The 19,662-nt window shown below is 43.7% G+C and overlaps 8 protein-coding genes across 8 annotated transcripts; 2 read left to right on the top strand and 6 right to left on the bottom strand.

The window, feature by feature from the left end:
- Positions 1–132: 132 nt before the first annotated feature.
- L199_000061 (uncharacterized protein) lies at positions 133–827 on the top strand (the record flags this gene model as incomplete). Its single annotated transcript, XM_064885834.1, has 3 exons — positions 133–170; positions 294–581; positions 758–827. 3 exons carry the CDS (start codon positions 133–135, stop codon positions 825–827), a joined length of 396 nt encoding a protein of 131 aa, XP_064741906.1.
- A 1,806-nt stretch (positions 828–2,633) lies between these two features.
- L199_000060 (uncharacterized protein) lies at positions 2,634–3,540 on the bottom strand (the record flags this gene model as incomplete). The annotated part of the gene is made up of 2 exons (XM_064885833.1): positions 2,634–3,362; positions 3,481–3,540. The coding sequence occupies 2 exons, from the start codon at positions 3,538–3,540 to the stop codon at positions 2,634–2,636; spliced, it is 789 nt and encodes a 262-aa protein (XP_064741905.1).
- Positions 3,541–4,252: 712 nt separating this feature from the next.
- Positions 4,253–5,168, bottom strand: L199_000059 (uncharacterized protein; the record flags this gene model as incomplete). The annotated part of the gene is made up of 2 exons (XM_064885832.1): positions 4,253–4,933; positions 5,001–5,168. The coding sequence occupies 2 exons, from the start codon at positions 5,166–5,168 to the stop codon at positions 4,253–4,255; spliced, it is 849 nt and encodes a 282-aa protein (XP_064741904.1).
- An 842-nt stretch (positions 5,169–6,010) lies between these two features.
- Positions 6,011–6,508, bottom strand: L199_000058 (uncharacterized protein; the record flags this gene model as incomplete). Its single annotated transcript, XM_064885831.1, has 1 exon — positions 6,011–6,508. One exon carries the CDS (start codon positions 6,506–6,508, stop codon positions 6,011–6,013), a length of 498 nt encoding a protein of 165 aa, XP_064741903.1.
- A 269-nt stretch (positions 6,509–6,777) lies between these two features.
- On the bottom strand, positions 6,778–7,714 carry L199_000057 (uncharacterized protein; the record flags this gene model as incomplete). The annotated part of the gene is made up of 6 exons (XM_064885830.1): positions 6,778–6,792; positions 6,873–7,119; positions 7,191–7,227; positions 7,286–7,370; positions 7,435–7,547; positions 7,612–7,714. The coding sequence occupies 6 exons, from the start codon at positions 7,712–7,714 to the stop codon at positions 6,778–6,780; spliced, it is 600 nt and encodes a 199-aa protein (XP_064741902.1).
- A 482-nt stretch (positions 7,715–8,196) lies between these two features.
- L199_000056 (uncharacterized protein) lies at positions 8,197–11,704 on the top strand (the record flags this gene model as incomplete). Its single annotated transcript, XM_064885829.1, has 11 exons — positions 8,197–8,241; positions 8,355–8,485; positions 8,549–8,697; positions 8,753–8,860; positions 8,931–9,108; positions 9,171–9,501; positions 9,559–9,664; positions 9,722–9,789; positions 9,847–10,007; positions 10,061–10,875; positions 10,959–11,704. The coding sequence occupies 11 exons, from the start codon at positions 8,197–8,199 to the stop codon at positions 11,702–11,704; spliced, it is 2,838 nt and encodes a 945-aa protein (XP_064741901.1).
- A 382-nt stretch (positions 11,705–12,086) lies between these two features.
- On the bottom strand, positions 12,087–13,429 carry L199_000055 (uncharacterized protein; the record flags this gene model as incomplete). Its single annotated transcript, XM_064885828.1, has 6 exons — positions 12,087–12,136; positions 12,217–12,361; positions 12,502–12,753; positions 12,879–13,001; positions 13,140–13,248; positions 13,407–13,429. The coding sequence occupies 6 exons, from the start codon at positions 13,427–13,429 to the stop codon at positions 12,087–12,089; spliced, it is 702 nt and encodes a 233-aa protein (XP_064741900.1).
- A 580-nt stretch (positions 13,430–14,009) lies between these two features.
- Positions 14,010–16,244, bottom strand: L199_000054 (uncharacterized protein; the record flags this gene model as incomplete). Its single annotated transcript, XM_064885827.1, has 4 exons — positions 14,010–14,832; positions 14,908–15,357; positions 15,427–15,638; positions 15,753–16,244. The coding sequence occupies 4 exons, from the start codon at positions 16,242–16,244 to the stop codon at positions 14,010–14,012; spliced, it is 1,977 nt and encodes a 658-aa protein (XP_064741899.1).
- Positions 16,245–19,662: the final 3,418 nt, after the last annotated feature.

Here is a 19,662-nt window from a genome sequence, read left to right as displayed (position 1 = left end):
CTCGAATGAACATGCAACATCTGAAAGACTGCAATCGTAGCCATCTCACAGCATAAAAACACATCATACATCCCTTGCTTGTCGATACACCCACTGCATCCCCTTTAACCCGATCCTAGAAGAGCAGACAAGATGTTCAGAGCATCCCGAGTACTTCTTTCCGCTTTACGGTAAGTACCAACCGTCCAGCATTCCGACTGTTCGCAATTCAAATAAAATGGATATCTGGATACCACTTGATAAGTCTTGACTGTCCAAGCATACAAACTGACTCTTCTGGTGATCGATTATAGCCCAATCAAAGCATCCACAGGTATAACAGGTCTCGAACCCATTGCCGATCCTTTACCAGCCCTCAAATCCATCTACTCTTCAACATTATCTACACTCTCTTCGTTACCTTCCGGATCAGTATACAGACAAGCCACGGAGGCATTGACGAAACATAGATTGGAGGTGATTGAGAAATCAAACGAGGATGTATCGAAAGTGGAAAGTGAATTAGGTAAGATAATCGAATTGACTATTGAGGAGGCAAAGGCGGAACAGGCTTTGGTAGGCAAGATGATTGAGTGGAAATCGTGAGTTTTACAATCTACTATCCCATGTGTTAATTCAAAACAAAGTATCGTCTTATACATATCTTATCCCCCTTCTATTAATCCAAAGTCTATCTTCTATCTCTTCTATCGGATCATTACATCCTCCTGGCATCTTCTCTTGGTAACGCACGATGCTGATGATTCCCTTCTTGTAGCTGGGAAAATCTCGAGCAAGAACCTCAACCTGATCAATGGAAATATTTTGAACCCGCCAGTGACGTTTAGGTAGACCATATACATCATGGGGATAGGATACATGCATGCTTGCGAGCAGACAGATTGACAAGTCATTCATACATTCGTAAACTCTTGTATCGCGCATCGATCCTGCAATACATCTCAAACTTCATCATCTGTGTCACTCCAGGATCTCCGCAACGATCCCAACATACTAACCATACTTATTGATTGTCAGATATGCAGATTCATTGACCCTAAAATACTCGAGTTGCAATGACAACATAGCTCCTCATAATGTACTATCAACCTCAACAATTGCCATTCGACATTTCCTACTGTGACTAGACCAGCAAACGGACGGATAGGTGGTAGTTGACCAGGATCTAAACCACCAAGAGCAATCACCTGAACTTGTTCATTATCATCTTTAAAAAAAATTGTCGCACTCTTATCATCCAAGAAAGTGATTTCAGTCTCTCTTCTATTCTTGTTCTTATTTTCATCATTCAAATCGTACAAGACCAACCTCAGGGTGATTGAATCTTTATCAAATTCAACTTGAGTTTCACCACTGATGTGCGATCTATCGAATTGTTTTCTGGTTTCACCCTTCTCATCCTTTGACTCGACTTAGTAAATGAAGGTGAGGTATGCATGGTTGACTTAACATCTTGTAATACATGAGAATGATGTAAGGATTCCAAAAATCGACGATATCTATTAGCTGCCAGATTGATGGGACTACCAAAAGTTTTAGTCTGTTCATTCTTGGCTTTCCAAAATTGCTCATGTAATGACTTTTCCGCTAAACCATATGCCCCAGTTCCGCAATAAAGAGCCCATTTTCCAACGCGAGTTGATGTTTGATTGATAGCCGCAACCATACTGTGCTATTTTTATCGCTATTTGGTGTACAGCTATCTTGTTCGATTGAATTGAACGTATTGAACAAGTTTCGTAATGCTTTAGGACGACTACCTTCACCATGTAGAAAGGGATTTGTATTCGTCTGTTTGGGGATTGCCAGTAAGTCCAGGATGAAACCATTTGATACTTTCCTGCAATTCGTAGTGCCAGATGATTCAACATACAGCATATCATCACCATGAATGTGAAAAGAATTCGAGAAGAAGATACGGTGTGCTGTACTTACCAATGAGTAGGTTTGCTCAGTACCGGAAGACCGTGCGTTCAAAGGTCGGTCAGTAGTCGACACATCGTTTCGATCGCCCAAAGTGAGGGTATCAGTCGTGTCGCCACTGTCGCTTGGGACGACAGTAGATGATTGATCGTCCCATACAGATGAGAGGATCGATTGTGGTCGGGGATCTTCAGCCATGTTGGTGGGCAGTAGCCAATGAGGAAGAGATATAGGTTAAGATTGACTTAGTCAGAAACGAGACCTTAACGATTGGACAACGATACGAAATAGTTAAAAAGCAAATTACCGATTACAAAGTAATGTTGAGGAGTGGCAACAATTCCAGCGACGTTTTGTCCAATATACATCGCTGGGCGCTCGAAGTCAAGCCCCAAGTCTCTTTGCGAGACTCCTAGTGATCATCCCTTTATTATATCGCCGAATCGTTACAGAAGTGCTCTCACACATCGATCAATCCAGCCCCTGTGTGTACAAGGGAGGGTACATATCATCACTTACAATGTGAGTATCATGTTTCAAATTCCATCTCAGTTTTCATTGAGTGTGCCAATGAACGATGCAAAAGCTAACACAAATAGGGAGGTTGATTGATCTCGATACAAATACGCATGGTACGACATTCGCATCACCTCGAACTCTAGCCTTCGTTGTGTCAGATACCTATGAACAATCCGAACAATATCCAGTATCTACCAAGTTATCCCTTCCGGGAGAGGTATTGGCATACCAGGATCCAGCCCACCAGGAGCAATTACCTGAACTTCATCATTCTCATTCTCATTCTTGAAATAGATTGCTGCACTCATATCATCTAAGAATGTAATTCTCGTCTCTCTTCTATTCCTAATCTTACTTTCATCTTCCATATCGTAAGATATCAACCTAAGTGTGATCGACCTCTCATCGAATGTACATTGCAATTCTCCGGTGATATGTGATCTATCAAACTCTCTTCTGATCTCACTTCTTTTCAATCTGAGTTGATCCCATCTATCATTATTAGCAGGACAGTTGGCAATAGTCTTGATATTCTGTAGGATATGTGATTTCTGTAAATCATCTAATCTCCAACGGGATTTAACAGGATTGACATTGATGGATCTACCATACATCCTTTCTTCTTTTGAGGGAGCTACATTGAACTGGCGATTCAACCCTCCAGACGCCATAGCATCGAATGACCCATTATCGTATAAAGCACCAAGAAGGGTGTTGTAAGTTAAGTTGACAGCGCCTGGAAGTAATGACCACACAGTATGAGTTCTCTGTTCAGGAGTATTCCGTCTGGTGAAGGTGAAGGTGTCAACAAGCTTTTTCAAACCTTTTGATCGTCTGTGATGGTCATAGCAATCCAGTCTTTCTGGATTGTATTCATCGGAATTTTCAGATAAGTTCGGATGAGACCACTTGATTGAGTCCTACCGTACAACATCAACAGAAAAATACAAAAAAATCAGTCCTTCGACTCGAATGGATTCTACTGTGGGAGCTGTGCTCAAATATTCTCATCAAGGTATAAGTTTGTCCTTTGCCTACCCCACTTGGACCAGACGTAGGCTGAGTGAAGGTATCACGATCTGCACTGCCACCCTTCATGGTGTAGCTGTCTTCGACACCGCTTGGAGCCGCTTGTGAGGTGCCGGATGACTGGTTCATGGGTGAAGACCATACTATCAGTATCTTTGAAAAGCTTGATAATGAGACAGTAAAGTAGCTCAAATTTGTACAGTGACTGAAGAGCCGGTGGTAAGAGTTATAAGACTCTCGAAGACCGATGACGAGTGAAATACTTTCAGCAAAGGGGAAGGATAAGATGACGCCTGACAATGGATATCCATGGGGCTTTTGACCTCACAACGCCTGACCTCCTTTTTCGCCAAAAAAAAAAAAACCTTCACGCAATCATGGTACATGCCTGGATCAACTATGAAGAACCTCACATTGATCAGTTTTCTACTCTCAATCCGGGCGTCTGTCTGAATGGTACGGGGTGGGGATGAAAATCTAGTCGCATATGATATGCCTTCTGTGTCGTGTTCATCGAAATATGGCACATAAGTCCTCATGGAAGCCACAAAGGATGGAGATTGCGGAGCGGTGGTTAAACAAGGACGTCATTGAAATATGGGTGTACAAAAGTCTGCCTGTGAAGTTTAAGGACTGATTTTATATTCGAAGAGAAGATTTTATGAAGCATGCATCACGCGGTGTCGTAGTTTATAGGTTCATCAAGTCCGGATTCGAGATTCAGTTTCATTCAGTGCTTCTAGATGAACTTCCAGAGCGGATTGAATTCAAGATTGGCTGATCAGTCTACCGATTCCTCTTTTTTCTCTTCGCCTCTAACCTCATCGCTATAACCATACGTCAAATCCCCATCAGCTTTGAAGGTGATCGATGTCCATCTTCTATTCTTATTCTTATCATCCAAACCGTACGAAGTCAACGTGAGGGTTATCGACTTATCATCGAAACTCGTTAGACATTCACCTCTAAGATGGCACTTGTCAAACTCCCTTCTAGCATTAGCTCTATCTAAGATATTGGAAATTCCAGTATAAGAAGGTGAATTGATGGTCGATCGTACACCTCGAAGAATATGAGTGAAATGAAATTGGTTCAACTTCAGATGATTTCGACCATGATCAAGATCAGATCGGCTATATATCTCTTTCTGTTTTCCTACAGCTGCATCATACTGTTCTTGGAGTTGTGGCCGGGACATGCCTCCCTGGATTGGATCTCCGTAAAGGTCATATAATGGGTGAATGAGGGGATTGGTTTGTAAGAATTCTCGAATGGTCCATTCGGGAATCCAATCTCCGTTTTCTTCGCCAGGGTAGGAAGCTTCTTTATCCATGTATTTGTATCCTTCAAAAAGCTTTGATAGTGCTTTGGAGCGACCACGACCGTTTCGCCCAGTAAATTTCTTGTAGGAACTTTGCTCGTACCCCTTGGATGTTTGGGGATCAGCCCATGAGACACTGGGCTATGGAGAACGAAGTTGCTTCGGTCATATTGGAAGCCGTTTTGGCTGAATGGGATATGCTACTCACTAATGTATAACCTGCTTCCATATCCTCCATGCCAGTATTATCATATCTATCAGCTGCGCTGGAATCGTGTCTGTTTGCTATATCGATAGAAGGTGTAACCAAAGTGGATGTACCGTCAGTCAAGGTAGAAGAAGGGTTAGTTGACGCTATACGGGAAGTATCAGACATATTTAGTGATGGCGTTATGGATGTTAGTGGAAGAAGATCAGAAGGCGGAGCGATAGTCATTGAGAACATGCGGTGTTCGAAGTGAGGATAGAAGGTTATCAAATTGCTCTTGCGAGCGGTGTATGTAATTGTAAACGATGTGAGAAAAAAAGTAAAGATCAGCTCATACCCTTCACAGCGCACTCGTCCCATCCTTTCATGAAGCGATTCGTGTCAGAGTGTGTCATCACAACGGATGTACTACCTGGAACGGTGGTCTCCCAGCCCTGTCCTCACATGAGGGATATACAGTATGCCCTACCGCAGGGCGACCAAAGGTCAACCTACAGTCACACATGCGATGACTAGGCTGTGACGAGCAGCATGACTTCATGTGTTTATGAGGGTTGGTGATCAAGTCCTCTGATGACATCTGCTCCCTTGATTGAGAGGGCGCTACTGTGGTACAGGCTCCCATTTCTGTTTTTCTAATACAAAAAATCGTTATGTAGGCCGATCATACGTTGAGAGATACACTATCAACGAGATCGACATGTGTCAAAGCCATTAAAAGTCTATTGAGAGCTATGCAGCAGGTAGCAGATTGACTTTTCTCCATTAACAGTAATCACATCAACGCTCTGATCCTTATTGAAAGTCACCTTTGTTTCCTTTATATGTTTATCAAAACACTTATCCTCTGAGAGACAGATAGTCATCGCGTCAATCAATATTTCACAGCATTGTGCTTTTACAATAGTTAGGTAATAACATCGTATCAGCACAATATTCCTATCAAATAGTCCATTATTTATCTCTTTGTGCAAATCGTTATAGAAGTGAGATACCATAGATAGTATCTTTTAGCCATGATAATTGACCCTAAAATTCCCATCTGAATTATTGATATTCAATCTGAAATTATCCGCCAACTGAGCCGACCAATTGAGAGTTCCTGGAGTGTCTGCCACCGTGTCCGTATCTGAGGTCCGTCCATCATTCGAAGTATCGTCTGTCGAGCCATCATCTGGAGTCGGTGTAGGAGTAGAATCCGAAGTTTCCGAATCCGAACTAGAAGGTTCATCCATCTTCTTTCCATCATCATCTCTCTTTCCCCTATCTTTATCCTGATCAGAAGATTTGGTTCTATCGCCCTGATCTTTCTCCTGTTTGTCATTCCTATCCCTATCGCTCCTATTTCTATCGCATTCTGGCCTATCATGTTTCTCCCCTTTCGGTATCTCCCTGGAAGGTCTGGACCAAGATGATTTATCGGGCGAACATGATGTGATGAGGAAGATGAGGACGAGGATAACTATTATTATAGATTCCACCAAGGCCTTTTCGAGATATATTGTCATTCTTTCAGATCGGTAGTGTCGGATCAGTATGCTCTGATTGAGATGTGAAGCTCGAGAAGAATGAATCCTTATATTAGAGTAAGAGAGGTATTAGTATAAGAAAGACTTTGTAAATTGTGTGAAAGGATTCGAAGAGGTGCCAGGTACCCCTTGAAATCAAGGATCTCGATTGAAAGGATGGTTTTGAGAGGGTTTAGTAATGTCACCATCAGCATCAGTACACTGACTAATTTTCATGCTATATACATGTGAATTGTTGGACGGATAGTCTATGAGATTTTAGCCTGTAATTCAAGATATTGAGATCAGCAATGCACGTATGTCGAGATCGTCCATAACAATGGGAAGGTTCGTCTACACTTACATTACTGAAATCCATCTCTGGATGAGCTTTCTTAAATTTTTCCAACATTTCCAACTTCTTCAATTCATCCGAAGTAGGTTTACCCATTGCTTTCTGCCTATTATCAAACATCATTTTCTCCACCATACCCCTTGTCTCGCTATCCAGGTCTTCCAATTTGGAATTTTCAGGTACGATTTTGGTGGTGTCGATTTTGGGATGATGGGTTAGGGCGTGAGGCCACCATTGATGGGATTGGATATGAGCTCTGTATAGAGCAAAAGTAGTGATCCTTAGTGATATTGACTAGGCAGCCAGACGAAGACGATGGGGACTTACGATAATTTCTCCAGTTCGATATTCAGTGTACCATCATCTAATGAGCAGAATGGTATGAGCTTGGCTACTCATTGTTACATTTAAACACATCTCACCTATAGTCCACGACGATTCATCCGATATGATATCGTTGAACAACTCTCCTTCCAGTATAGGTTCATTAGATGTCTTCAACTGGACCTATAAAGTACAGGAGGAGTAGTCAATCAGCATAGTTATTTGTTGTACATGTACATACACTCACCTTCAGCTTCTTCTTCCCCATCACCACAATCACATCCTTTCCCTTCGTTCCCTGAGGTAACGGTACTGTAACAGTTACAGTCGATAAATCCTGGGTCCATTGGTATGGTAATGCTAGAATGGCCACTTGTAAGCTATGGGTCAATCTCCCCCTCCAGCCTTATCTTCGATAACTCACCAGCCTGTTCTTCCTTTTCCCTTTCTCTCTCCTTTGCATCATGAGCAGCTTGCTCCTCCTTGGTCAAATCGTCGTAAGGTTTGTTGGCTGTCAATTCGGACATTTCTGATACAGGTCAAAGTCTTCTCTCGATGAAAGGGTCGGACACGAGATCTGGTTTCAAGGCCAATCTCGGAGCTGGGATGTGATTCTTGGCGATGCTTGCTTAGTCTGAGGATATGACTCGAGATGATGTGCTGTGTGTTATATGCATGAAGAATACAGATTGTAGGTGGTCTTCCTCCACTGTGACTAACTTACTCGTACGCTGGGTGATGTTCTTAACGGGATCAATTCTTCACTTGCATCCATCGATGTTATTGATGAAAATCAACCTACTCTAGTTCTGATCATCTCTCTATACCTTACAACTATACCTCCATCTATCATCGCTCTCGCTACCTTAGATCCCTCGATACATCAGTCTTGCATCGCCCAGGACATCCAGGCGAAACCTTTGATCAGCTCAAGTCGCAATACACAACAGGATACAACGTTCGATCAATCAGGAAAGGATACCAAACGAGGAGAAGCAGAATCGCCGCCATGGCTAATCAGGCAGTCCTTCAGACAGATTGGAACGATTATCAGGTGAGTGTTACCTCCTTCATGTACAGAATGCACAATATAGTACCAGAATCCCTTGTGATCAATGTCTGCAACTTGTTGTGCAATGTTATCACTGACGTTGAACGATAAACTAGTGGTTCTCTCAAGATTACATACCGAGACAGACGGTTCCCGTCCTGCGATTGTTTGCCTCTATCATCGAATCTCAATCTAGGATACAGTGTTACATCAGAAGCTCAGATAGGAAGGCAGAAATCGTGTCTAGGTATATTCTCACTCCCCTTATTGAGCTCTATGATCAAGCTGACGAGATATCCTGTTTGATCAGGGTTCAAGATGCTTTTGCTAGGATGAAAGCTTCCAATGATCTGAGAGGTTATGGACAAATCAGATTACAGTGTGAACAGAGGGGTGTACCCCAGTATAGACCAAACTACGCTCCTGCTCCTACATTCGGTGGTGTACCCTCGTCCTCCAGTAGGTTCTGATCGTTTTTCACGCTGGTCTCCTAGAGCTGATTTGTTGATGACAGGTTCATACTCTCGCCCCGCAGCTCCCCCCACCAACGGATATGGATCTTCCTCATACAGTCAGGCAGGTCCATCCAGACCAGGAGGTTCAAATTGGCAGACTCAAAATCGCAAGTTGTCCCTCCCATCTTTCCTTCCAATGGACCATGCAGCTAATATTGTCAAAATCGATATTCATAGGTCCACCACCTACTTTACAAGACTGGAAACCCAATCCCATGTGGAAACCTATACGAGCTTTGACAAGTATGGAGATGTTACCTGATATATCACATAATGAGAACTCGCATGTCAGAAGGGAAAGAAAGACGAATTTCTCGATACCAAATGATGTGATAGAAAAGTTGAACTATACGAGGTATGTCAGCGCATTGCACTTTTGTGACCAGAGTATCCTTCGCTGACCCTTTTTCCAAATAGAGATCATCCAAATTCACATCCTCGCTATGCCATTCGTCTCTTCTGTACTTCCTCGGATCACTATAAACCTCTCGGCATGCCTGCTTTACCTGGTCAGCCGGTACCCACAAACAAAATACTACCGATAGAGTACCCATCCAACCCAGACATAATGGTTGATTCCTATCCACTGTCGTTCAAAGAGAAAGGTCTGAGGGGAAAAGCGGGTAGTGCGCCGCCATTTGATCTGGAGAAGGCACCAAATGGGTTATCGAGAGTTCCAGGGAGAATGACAACTATAGCTATGGGTCATACTGGGCCCACGGTCGGGAAGAAGAAGGATGTTGCGAAGGTGAGCTGACTCCATTGTGGAGTGACAAAATGTAGCTCACTACAAGTATAATACCAGCGATTCTTCTATCAAATCGTTTTCACCGAAATGACAACCAAAGAAACTTTGATAAATCGCTTGAAAGGTCTAGTCCCAACCAGCGTGGAAGCTTCGTTAGCGGAGTGTGAGTGGCAGAATATCTGCAAATTTAGCAAAGATTAATGCTATATCTACACATTAGTCCGAAAACGTCAAGAGGAGGATGATGATATTGTCGTTGGTACTTCCGTAATGTCACTCAAGGATCCAGTGAGTCGTCAATGTAGTCACATTGTTTCATGATACTGACGACGTCTCTTTCAATAGCTGGCCTACATGCGGATGACAAGACCCGTTCGTTCCTCGAAATGCACTCACATACAGTGCTTCGATGCGCAATGGTGGATCGAAAGCAACAGTCAGCATCCACAGTGGCATTGTCCACATTGTGGGAAGGAGCTACAGTTTCCAGAATTGATAGTGGATGGGTAAGTGCATGCGGCCCGCTCAGTGCCCAGTCTTTGCTGACATATACTCGTAGATACGTACTATCGATCTTGAATGCTTGTCCAGATTCGGTAGACGATGTCATATTGGAACCGAGTGGTGACTGGCATACCGAAGACAACAAGTACGGTTCGGCCGATTGGTTGGCTTCCCATGGTACTGCTGCTGCGCCATCACCAGTTGAGACAAAGCCGGAAACAGCACCTTCGCCCCAATCAAATGGACCTACTTCCGACAACGCGAATGCCAAGAGAAAGATTGTCGAGCTACTATCGGATAGTGAAGATGAAGACGACGAACCGTTATCGAGGACTGCCAATGGTAATGCTCGTTCCCTAGCACTTCCAGCTGCTGCCATACCTCCACGCTTTACTCCCGCTGCTACTCCCGCTACCCCTGCTACTGGTGGCGCTTCCTCTGCTCGATCGTCAATACAACCAGCCAACGATATCATCGATCTTACCCTGTCTGACTCTGAGGACGAAGACGATACCGACGAAGCTCCACCAGCTTCTCAGACGTATTTTCGCGGACCGGGCGCCGAATACACGAATCGAAACGCCGTCGATTCGAATCCTCCCCTTCACTCTCAGATAGAGAGTAAGGGATCGGCAGCTCGGCCCAGCGGCGGACCTTCCATATCTATCGCAAGAGATGCCCCATTAAATGGTCAAGGGAGTGCAGCACGAGGTGGTGGAACGTGGATCAATCCACTGGAAAGAGATAACTTGTTGAATACGAATCCTAGATATGGTCAGGTGCCTCCTGCTGGACCTCGTGCTGGATACGGATCAAGCTCGGGATCGTTGTCTAAGAGACCGAGAGGGAACGAATGGTATGACGATGAACGTGCGTTGTACGATTTTTAGTCAAGATCATGTACGATGGATGAGTAGAATGGATCCCTGATGTATGTTGGTCGAATTTTGCAGGTCCAACGAATCGCGATCTCCGACAGACGTCTCAAAGTGCAAGTGGCAATGGTAATGGAAGTGCTAGTAGATCGGGAGGATTTTCGTCGTATTCAACGAATCAACCTCAACCATACCAGTCGTCTGTCCGACCGCCTTTCGTCTCACATCCCAATGCCTCACATTCTTTCTCTTCACCCCTCCCTTCACCGACATATCAGCCACTCGCACCCAGACAGCAAGCTCAATCTGTCTCATCACCACTTATCCCTTCCGGCTCATCAAGCAGTCTCACTAATGGGCCTTCAGCGATGAATGTCAGTGGCTCCTCCAGAAATCGAATCGAACCTTCTTCTGCAGTCTCTTCAACTCAATCACCTAGTCTGAGAGTCACCATCCCTAATCCGAATTACCGTGGTGAGCGAAGTCGAACCAACACACCTCTGAATTCTGCTACTATCGGTATTTCTAGTACTGCATCACGGGATAAGAGGGACACGGACGAAGCTTCGTTGGAGCTCAATCCGAGACCTGACGTAGTTTCACCTGATCGTCCTACCTCGAATGTGAATCTTCCAATATACAATAGATTCACATCCACTGCCAACGGCAGTGCCAATAACGCTGGTAATCGGGACGGTTTGGACGGTCATGTTTATGACGATGGCGACGAAGCTGAGAGATCTTCAGATTTGGGATTGGGAATGGACACGATGGAAGAGAATTTCTGGGAGGGTGTATTGAATGGTGATATCGAGGGAATATAGTGGAGAGACAGAGTGATGGTAGACATACTGTCGATGTAATCTTTTTTAATCCTAGTGTATAAGTATTCTTGTGTGCTGATCTATTTATCGATCACGATTATAATCATAAACGTAGATATATAGACAAGATCATAATTTGCATCTTGTAAATGATCCAATATCATATCATAATGAGTGTTAGTACTTGTCAGGTGAATATGGTTGTCTTGTGTACGTATTTGAGTATGTGAATGAAAGAGCTATATCGTCAAGATGTCCAATCTGTCTTCTCAGTATTGTACATGATATATATTCATCGTTTGATCTGCACTGTCAACTACATATACCATCTGTGCATGATCGCTCGCGGTCATTTCTCTTCTTTCATTCTGCATATCATATCTTACAATTTCTTCTCTTCCATACCTTCAGGAGGTCTCACTGGTGTACGTTCTGGAACCAGAAGTCAAGATATAAGTAAAGATTCTTTAGTGTTCTCAATTTTGTTTTTGGTTCAAAGCATCGAGACTGACCTTTACCTATATTACTCCAGTCGGTCGATAAAGTCGTCCCACCACTCTCTGTGAAACTCTTGATCATCGCTCGACGAGTATCGGGATCGGCATTCCCGTATATCTGAGAAAAGAATTTCTGCAAGGCTGCATCACCTCCGGAGTTCTGCGTACGACGAAAAATATGATTGTTAGCTCATGTGATAAATGTGCAATCTTTAAAGAGTACATGAAGATATGATGATATGACAGCATGTTGAACATGAATAGACAGAATATCATCTAGATCACCAAAATGATACTCACAGGGTCTTTGTCATCTGATTGATCTTCGACAAGTTCATCTTCCAGTACTTTATCCCAATTCTTCTTTTCTTTCTTCTTGACCTCGGTTGTAGGAGCGGGAGTGGGTGTAGCTTCTGAAGGAGCTGGTGCTGGTGATACGATGGTAGTTCTCTGGGATGAGGATGAGGATGGTCCGCCGGTTGATGTTGAATCTGGATCGGATAGGAGTGAAGGCCAGTTGATAGGATTGATTTTAAGTACTTTGATTTCGATCTGATCAAATGATGGATATATCAGCATACCAATCCTCAGGACAGAAAGACTATCTTCGAACTAAGGTTACTTGAACAACACAAAAGAAGACAACCCCAAGAGAATCTCAGTTCCACTCGACTCACCTTGGTGTTCAATACTCTATACGTACTTCCCTCAGTACCAATCTCATCAAACAATGGCTCGAAACTTATCGTCCTTCCTTCGGCTCCTGGACCAGAGGGAAGGGGAGGAAGATTGATCGTAATCTACATTAGTTCAATAAGAACACAAAATACAGGCTGTCAGTCATCTTTCTTCCCCTTCCTATCAAACCAGGCATCGAGCAAAGGTTCTTCACCATATATGTTATATCATCTATTGATTTAAGGAATACTTATACTTACCTTTCGCGTGTCAAATTCCACTTTCACGTTATCCTTGATCCCTTCCACACCGTATCCTTTCATATATACACTCAATGTAAGGTGAGTAAGAGATTGGTAGTAATCGTGTCTGTTGTTCATATCATATCGTTTTCTCGTTCAAATCAGCTCAAATCAGAAGGTTTCAGGTCGAAGATTGAAGATGAAAATCAGAACAGAAGGAAAAGAGGAAAGAAGAAAACGAAGAGCCGACATTTGAGGTTAGACATTTGACATTTTGAAACTTACGAGGGTAGATTCTTGTTCGACATGCTGAATGAGAATAATCTGATCGTCTGAATCGATCTGGGATGTTCGAGTACACTGTATCTGCGTGTCTATGTGAATAATGACTATGCAAAGCGATAAGATGATCTGGAAGGAAAGCAGGAGAGAAAGGGAAATTGCTAGATCAGAGATCCAAGTGAGGATGGTGGACGTCCAAGTGGAGGTGTTGGTTCTTCCATCAAATACCATCATCATAACATTCGAAGTGTATGTATAGTGGTGATTTCACTCGTATTCTTGATGCACCTCTCCTCTCTGGTGGGATTGAATTCGAAATAGCATAATATGCAATGTCATAAACTATTTATCCATATATACAAAAACAAGACAAGAAACGAAATAAGATAAATCACAATTGTCCCAAATAAAGGAGAGAAATGCAATAGAAGCAAAAGTACCATCGACGTGTGTATGAGGTATATTAGTAGTATGTTATTTTGTTTTGTTGCAGATGAATATGCTATGTGATCGATACGTATCTGGATATATGAATGATAATTGTTCAAACAACACTTTTATAAAACCTTATCTGTATGTAATTGCTCTATAGTCCCAACCCAACTATTACATTACCAAATTCAACAAACCTCCAGTGAAAGCAAGCACCAACCCCATTGACGTTGTCGAAACGTTGGTAATTCTTGAGATAGCACCAGAAGAAGAATTTCCTTTAGATGTTCCACCATTCTGACTCGAACTCTGTCCATTCGAAGTTTCCAGTGCCTGTTTATCGACCGTCGCACTTCCCGTTCCAACGATACTAGTTTCATATTCTGTCGTGGCATCTGCTGAAGGCGTCGAGTTACTGAGTGCGTCTTCAGTCAAGAATACCAGGGCTATCGAGGGGGCATAGACTGGTATGACACAGTTTCCATCTGTACATTGGATCGTCACAGTCGATTGATCTCCATAGAGTCTACCGTCAGATGCGAATGAGGTACCGAGTGTCTGACCCGCCCAAGTTATATTGTATTGCTCCGATACACTTGATGCTCTGAGGTATCTGACAGAGACGGACGAAGTGGCAGTACCGACAGTGATGGTAGTTTGAAGATCGTTAGCACCGGTACTATCGTCAATGTAATTGAACAGGACCACACGGGTAGGTGCATCGTTCTCGTAAACGGCGTATATGGGGTGATAGATGTTATTGGCATCTTGGTCTGTGGAAGGTGAGATGTCGACAACCTTCGATTGGTTGCTTTTGCCGAATGCCTCGGCGATGACCAAGGTTGAATAGTAGATCGATCCGGTAGTCCACTCTTTGGTAGCTGCTTCGGTTGATGGAGGTGGGGTGAATGGGTTGTAGTATACGTTCTGTCCACCGACGTGCATCAAAGCGGTGGTGAAATTACCCCATGCCATTTGAAGAGCGTAATCGGCCATCCTGAAGCACCCAAACAAACACAAGTCAGTCTCCAATCGAACCATTGTAAGACGATATAGTAGTTTTCAGACTCACCACAAAGCCACACCGAAACTATCACTCAATCCTGCAAACCCACCACACGAAGCAGTGTTAGTTTCCAACATTATGAATTCCTTCTGAACGCCAAGGACAGTCTGCGAATTGGTCAAATACGGCGACACCTGAGCCTGGGCGGAAGTATGATTGAGGAAATCCGAAAAGATAGCTTGAGGGTCAATGACGTTCCCGTTGATCTTACAGTTGTTCGTAGGGTAGTGTTGCACCGAGACAGCAGCGAGATTATCGACATTGCTCGTCAACCAACCGGCATTGAAAACATCGTCCAATTCAAATCCTTCCACTTGACAACATGTGGAAGGACCGATGAAAGCAGTGGTATCTATCAGGTTGTTATCGGCAAGAATCGATTGAGTCATCGTATCGAACTCTGTGACGTAGTTGGATACTCCCCATCCTGATTCTCGTTTACTATGATCAACGTATCTATTGGAATCAAATATCATGTCAGTGTATCATATAAAATAGGGGAAAGACGAAAAAAGGAAAACCCACAAATCAGGTTCATTCCCTACACTCAACGCCAAGAGATGTTCACCGAGGATATCTTGAGCCCACTTGGCAGCGATGGGGACGTTACCCGTTGGCGAGTCTACAGCAGATTCGTTGAATGATAGACCGAAATACCAATCTGCTCCGACTAAGGAGGTGATGTTGGCCATGAGGTAGAATAGCTCAAGGGAATAGTTGATCAGAGGTGTGTCGGTCTGAATTAAAATAGAATAGTAAGTGAACAAGAACCCAAATGAAATGAGAATGAAAGGTGTAATGGTTAGGGGAAGAAAGAAGTTGATCGAACCGATGGACAATCAGATACTTACAACACCCGATGAGACTTTTATCTTATCCAACACCGCACCGTCTTCCAACCCACCGGTGAAAATCGTACTTCCTTCCTGGGAATTACCACCAACTCTAATGACTGGTCCTACACCCGCACGATTCTGGATGTTGGCCATGTAATTCAGAAAGGGGACTTTCATATTCGTCGAACTTGATCCCATCAAACTATTCGCGATGGACAATTCCACACTGAAACCTAAAAAGTTTCCTTTCTGGGCTATCGAGAGGGATAGACCCTGGTCGAGGACGGCTTGTCCATTGGAAGGTAAAGTGAGTGTATAGGATGTGACTGGCGTTTCGGGAGGTGTAGGTGGAGTAAGGACCGTTGGATCATAGGCTGCTAAACCGGTATATGAACCTTCTGCTGCTGAGGCTGTTGAGGTGGCGGTAGCAGTTGTGTCGCCTGTGTAGAGAGTGAGGGATTGGGCAGATATGAGGGAAAGAAGCGAGAGGGAAGCGAGCCGAAGCATGTTGTCGAGGACGATGGGTGAAGGGACAGTATAAGATAGGATGTGTTACAGATGGTGGGTTGTATATCCTAGATCCAAATATAGGAAACAAAGGAGAGGGTAAGGTGAATGTCCAATATAAAATCAATCAGATCAAATCGAATTCAAATGGTGGAGTGGCAACGAAACGATTGATGAGGGATGAGCAAACAAAAAGAGGCGAGAAGAAGGAGACGATTTGATGTGTGCAAGTCTTCTTGACGTAGTGTTTTGATTTACGAGTATTATGGAGTATTCTAAAAATGACTGATGGTAATTGATTCAAGCCAACTGATCAATAACGATGTCTCTGTGTGTGTGTATATATAGAAGGATCGATGTCGATGTCGTACAGTCGTATGTAATTGTGATTTGATCAGGATCAGGAATAACTGCGAGGAGTAAAGAGTGTGGTCTTGTGTCTTGTGTTCTTGGCTAGAGTGGATTGTCAAATGACGCAAAAGTGAAAAAATAAAGAATGTGTGGTTTGTCAAGGGAAGAAATTGTTGTCGATGATATACTATATTATCATGCTATACTTCTGGTGATGGGATGTATGGTACGTAGGATTGATGATGTACAAGTACGATACGATACGAACAAAGGTGAAAGTCAACATCAACGACAACAACAAAGAAGGACAAAATAACAATCAAGGATAATTTTTCCTCTTCATCGAACTCGATGTCGGCATGAACTCTGAGCTTCGTTAACCTCTGCTTTGCTTTGCTTTGTGATTTGTGCTCTGTATCGTATATACCGTAAAGGTCGAATGCATTCATTTGGCTTCATCTCCTTTATGTTCGATGGTCTTATGCTTTGGTGTTGGTGTTGTGCTTGGATCCGTGATCTGCGCCTTTCCGTTGTTTTCCCTTGCTCTTGCGCAGGCTCCCTTTTCGTTATTTCCCTGTCTAATTCCAGGAGGTTGAGTACCAGATCACACCTGAGGCGCATCAAGAGAGGCAAGATGGGTCCAAGCGTCACAGGAACAGAGAACAAAGGATATCTCCGACACACTCGTAACTCAATTAACTACTGCACTCCCAGACGTGTTGTTTTGAACAGTTAGCATATGAGCTGCGCATGGTCATTTTCGCCCGAGCTGTGTACACAAACTCTACTCTTGAGTTGTGGAGAGATTACGAGGACTACTCTTACATTCGACTGAATGACGGTACATCGGTTTGTGTCTAGCATATGGCTGCATGTTTTCGAGCGAGAAGAAATCTATAATATATCACTGCAGGGAACAATGCATAGACATTCAATCTGATACGCGGAGTGTGACCGCCTTATCAATTATGTGCGAAAACAAAGGCACATTCGGTACTGCGCGTCGTCTTCGTCCCTTGGTACAACTGTAGTCAAGTGAAGCCCTGCAAATCGCGTCTGGAGCGAAACCTGGTCTAAAATTAGGAGACCCATCAAACACTGTCTGCATAGGCACCAGACTGCTGAGGTCGATGGATCGATGGAGCCGTGACAAGCTGCAATCATCAAATGTGGCATACATAGAATACGAATATCGGGCACTCTAACAATGCCAATGATCAGATAGATTTGTGGTAATTCAAACTTTCTAAAACAAGACAGAATGTCAGGTTTCATCTCATCTGTACTCCGATGCTGACGACGGGGAACACTAAATATCACTGAGTTCTGCACAGCGGTTGCTCTTCTCGAGGTCGCAACATGGATATTCATTATCCAGAAGCTGATTTTGCCAATCTTATGAAGGCAAATCAAGGACAAGACACTATACTTGATGACCCGAGTATTCAGAGGATTTAGAGTCGCAAGCTGGACACACAGAGACGGAAGTGCAGATGCAGATCTGATCTTCGCCAATACACATATTCAAGGTTCTTATACGTTGTCAGACCCGGTTGCCTTGTTCAGAAACGAGCGAACACGTCGGGGAGGAACTCCCTCTCGCCAGGCCGGCATCGCATTTGAGTAGACGAGCAGTGAACGAGCTCATCTAATGCTCTGACTGCCAGAATGCAAGACTAAAATTGGATATCTGGTCGATTTCGAACGTACATTTACATAGCAATTTTAGTGGTTTGCAAATGGATGTCGAAGAGGGATCATAGTCTATGCGCCTCACGGTAATGATGCGAGGAAGGGATATGAATGAATGGCATGGATCCTTCTGATTTCACTGTGGGTCCGAAGGGTAGAGGTAGGTAAAAGGCAGGTTGAGGTATGTCGCATTAGGGATATGTCATGACGCTATCATGATCCTAGCTCTTGCTACGCAAGCGCCCGAACAGAGGAGAAACATGAACAAAATATCATCAAAGAGATTGAACATTCTTGTCGTTGTGTACGCTTATGGTGCCCGTCTTCACAATGAGTCAAGTGTTGAAACTAAAATAGCAATCATCAGACCTGCCGAGATATCATGATTGTAGAGGCTAAAAGGGATTTTGTCTCATGCTGTTCTGCTGCCGACATGAGAGATATCTACCGCAATGATGTGGATATGGGAATGCCTGAAACTGCTCTCAGCGCAGACTTCACCAATGAGTTGATAGTTATGAGGATATCGGAATGACAGACGAGTATCGTCAATCGATCCAAAAACAGGTCACCAACCCTTCATCATTGACCGGCCAACAGATACTAGATTAGCGGAGTTATTCGGTCTACCTTTGGGCATTAAGCATCTTGAGTGGTATCACCCTCATTCAGTATAGGCAGGACGAGGATCAGGCATTCGCTCGTCAGGTCAATGTATATGCCACCGGTACCGTCTCACAGTCGACACAATAAGTCTACGCCAGTGATTGACGAGCCATTTGAATCACATTTCAATTGGATCCAAGCCAATCTTCGTGACTGTCTTTAACCTTTGTGAGGTTGGATGTGAATTTTAAAACCGTAGATTACCGGATGGCTCGGGCCGCCTGCCAGGTAGATTGGACCAGTGCCACAGCGGCGATATCTCACTTGGACGGACGGAATAAATCGGACCAATGAGGGGAAAGAAACAATTTAATTCCGTTGATGCGTTATGACTGACTGTATTATGCCATCTGTTGCTGTTCACCCATTCACTCACTCCACGCCATACACCACCATTTTTTTTTCTTCTCCCTTCTTTTCTCTTATCTTTCCTTCCATCATCCTTATAACTCACCACTCTTTCATAGAATCTTAAGGTAGTGGTGAGTGGACGTCTCATCTCTCCTCATCATATCACCATCTCCCAGCTTCTTCTAGAATGGTCATGTGAACAAACATGAAACTCTGTTTTTCGTCCATCTCTTGCGGGAGTCGTGGAAGGGGACCAAGGGGGGATCTATCACCTTTTCCATGGCCGATACAGCGCGTGGATCTGGTACTTCGTACTCCCCTCACCCCCAACTACTGCTGAGCACAGTGGATCATCCCC

This window comes from Kwoniella botswanensis, chromosome 1, assembly GCF_036426115.1.
Source record: "Kwoniella botswanensis chromosome 1, complete sequence".
Taxonomy (NCBI): Eukaryota; Fungi; Basidiomycota; class Tremellomycetes; order Tremellales; family Cryptococcaceae; genus Kwoniella; species Kwoniella botswanensis.
The sequence above is the reverse complement of the archived record's forward strand: the minus strand, read 5'-3'. Positions and strand labels throughout refer to the sequence as shown.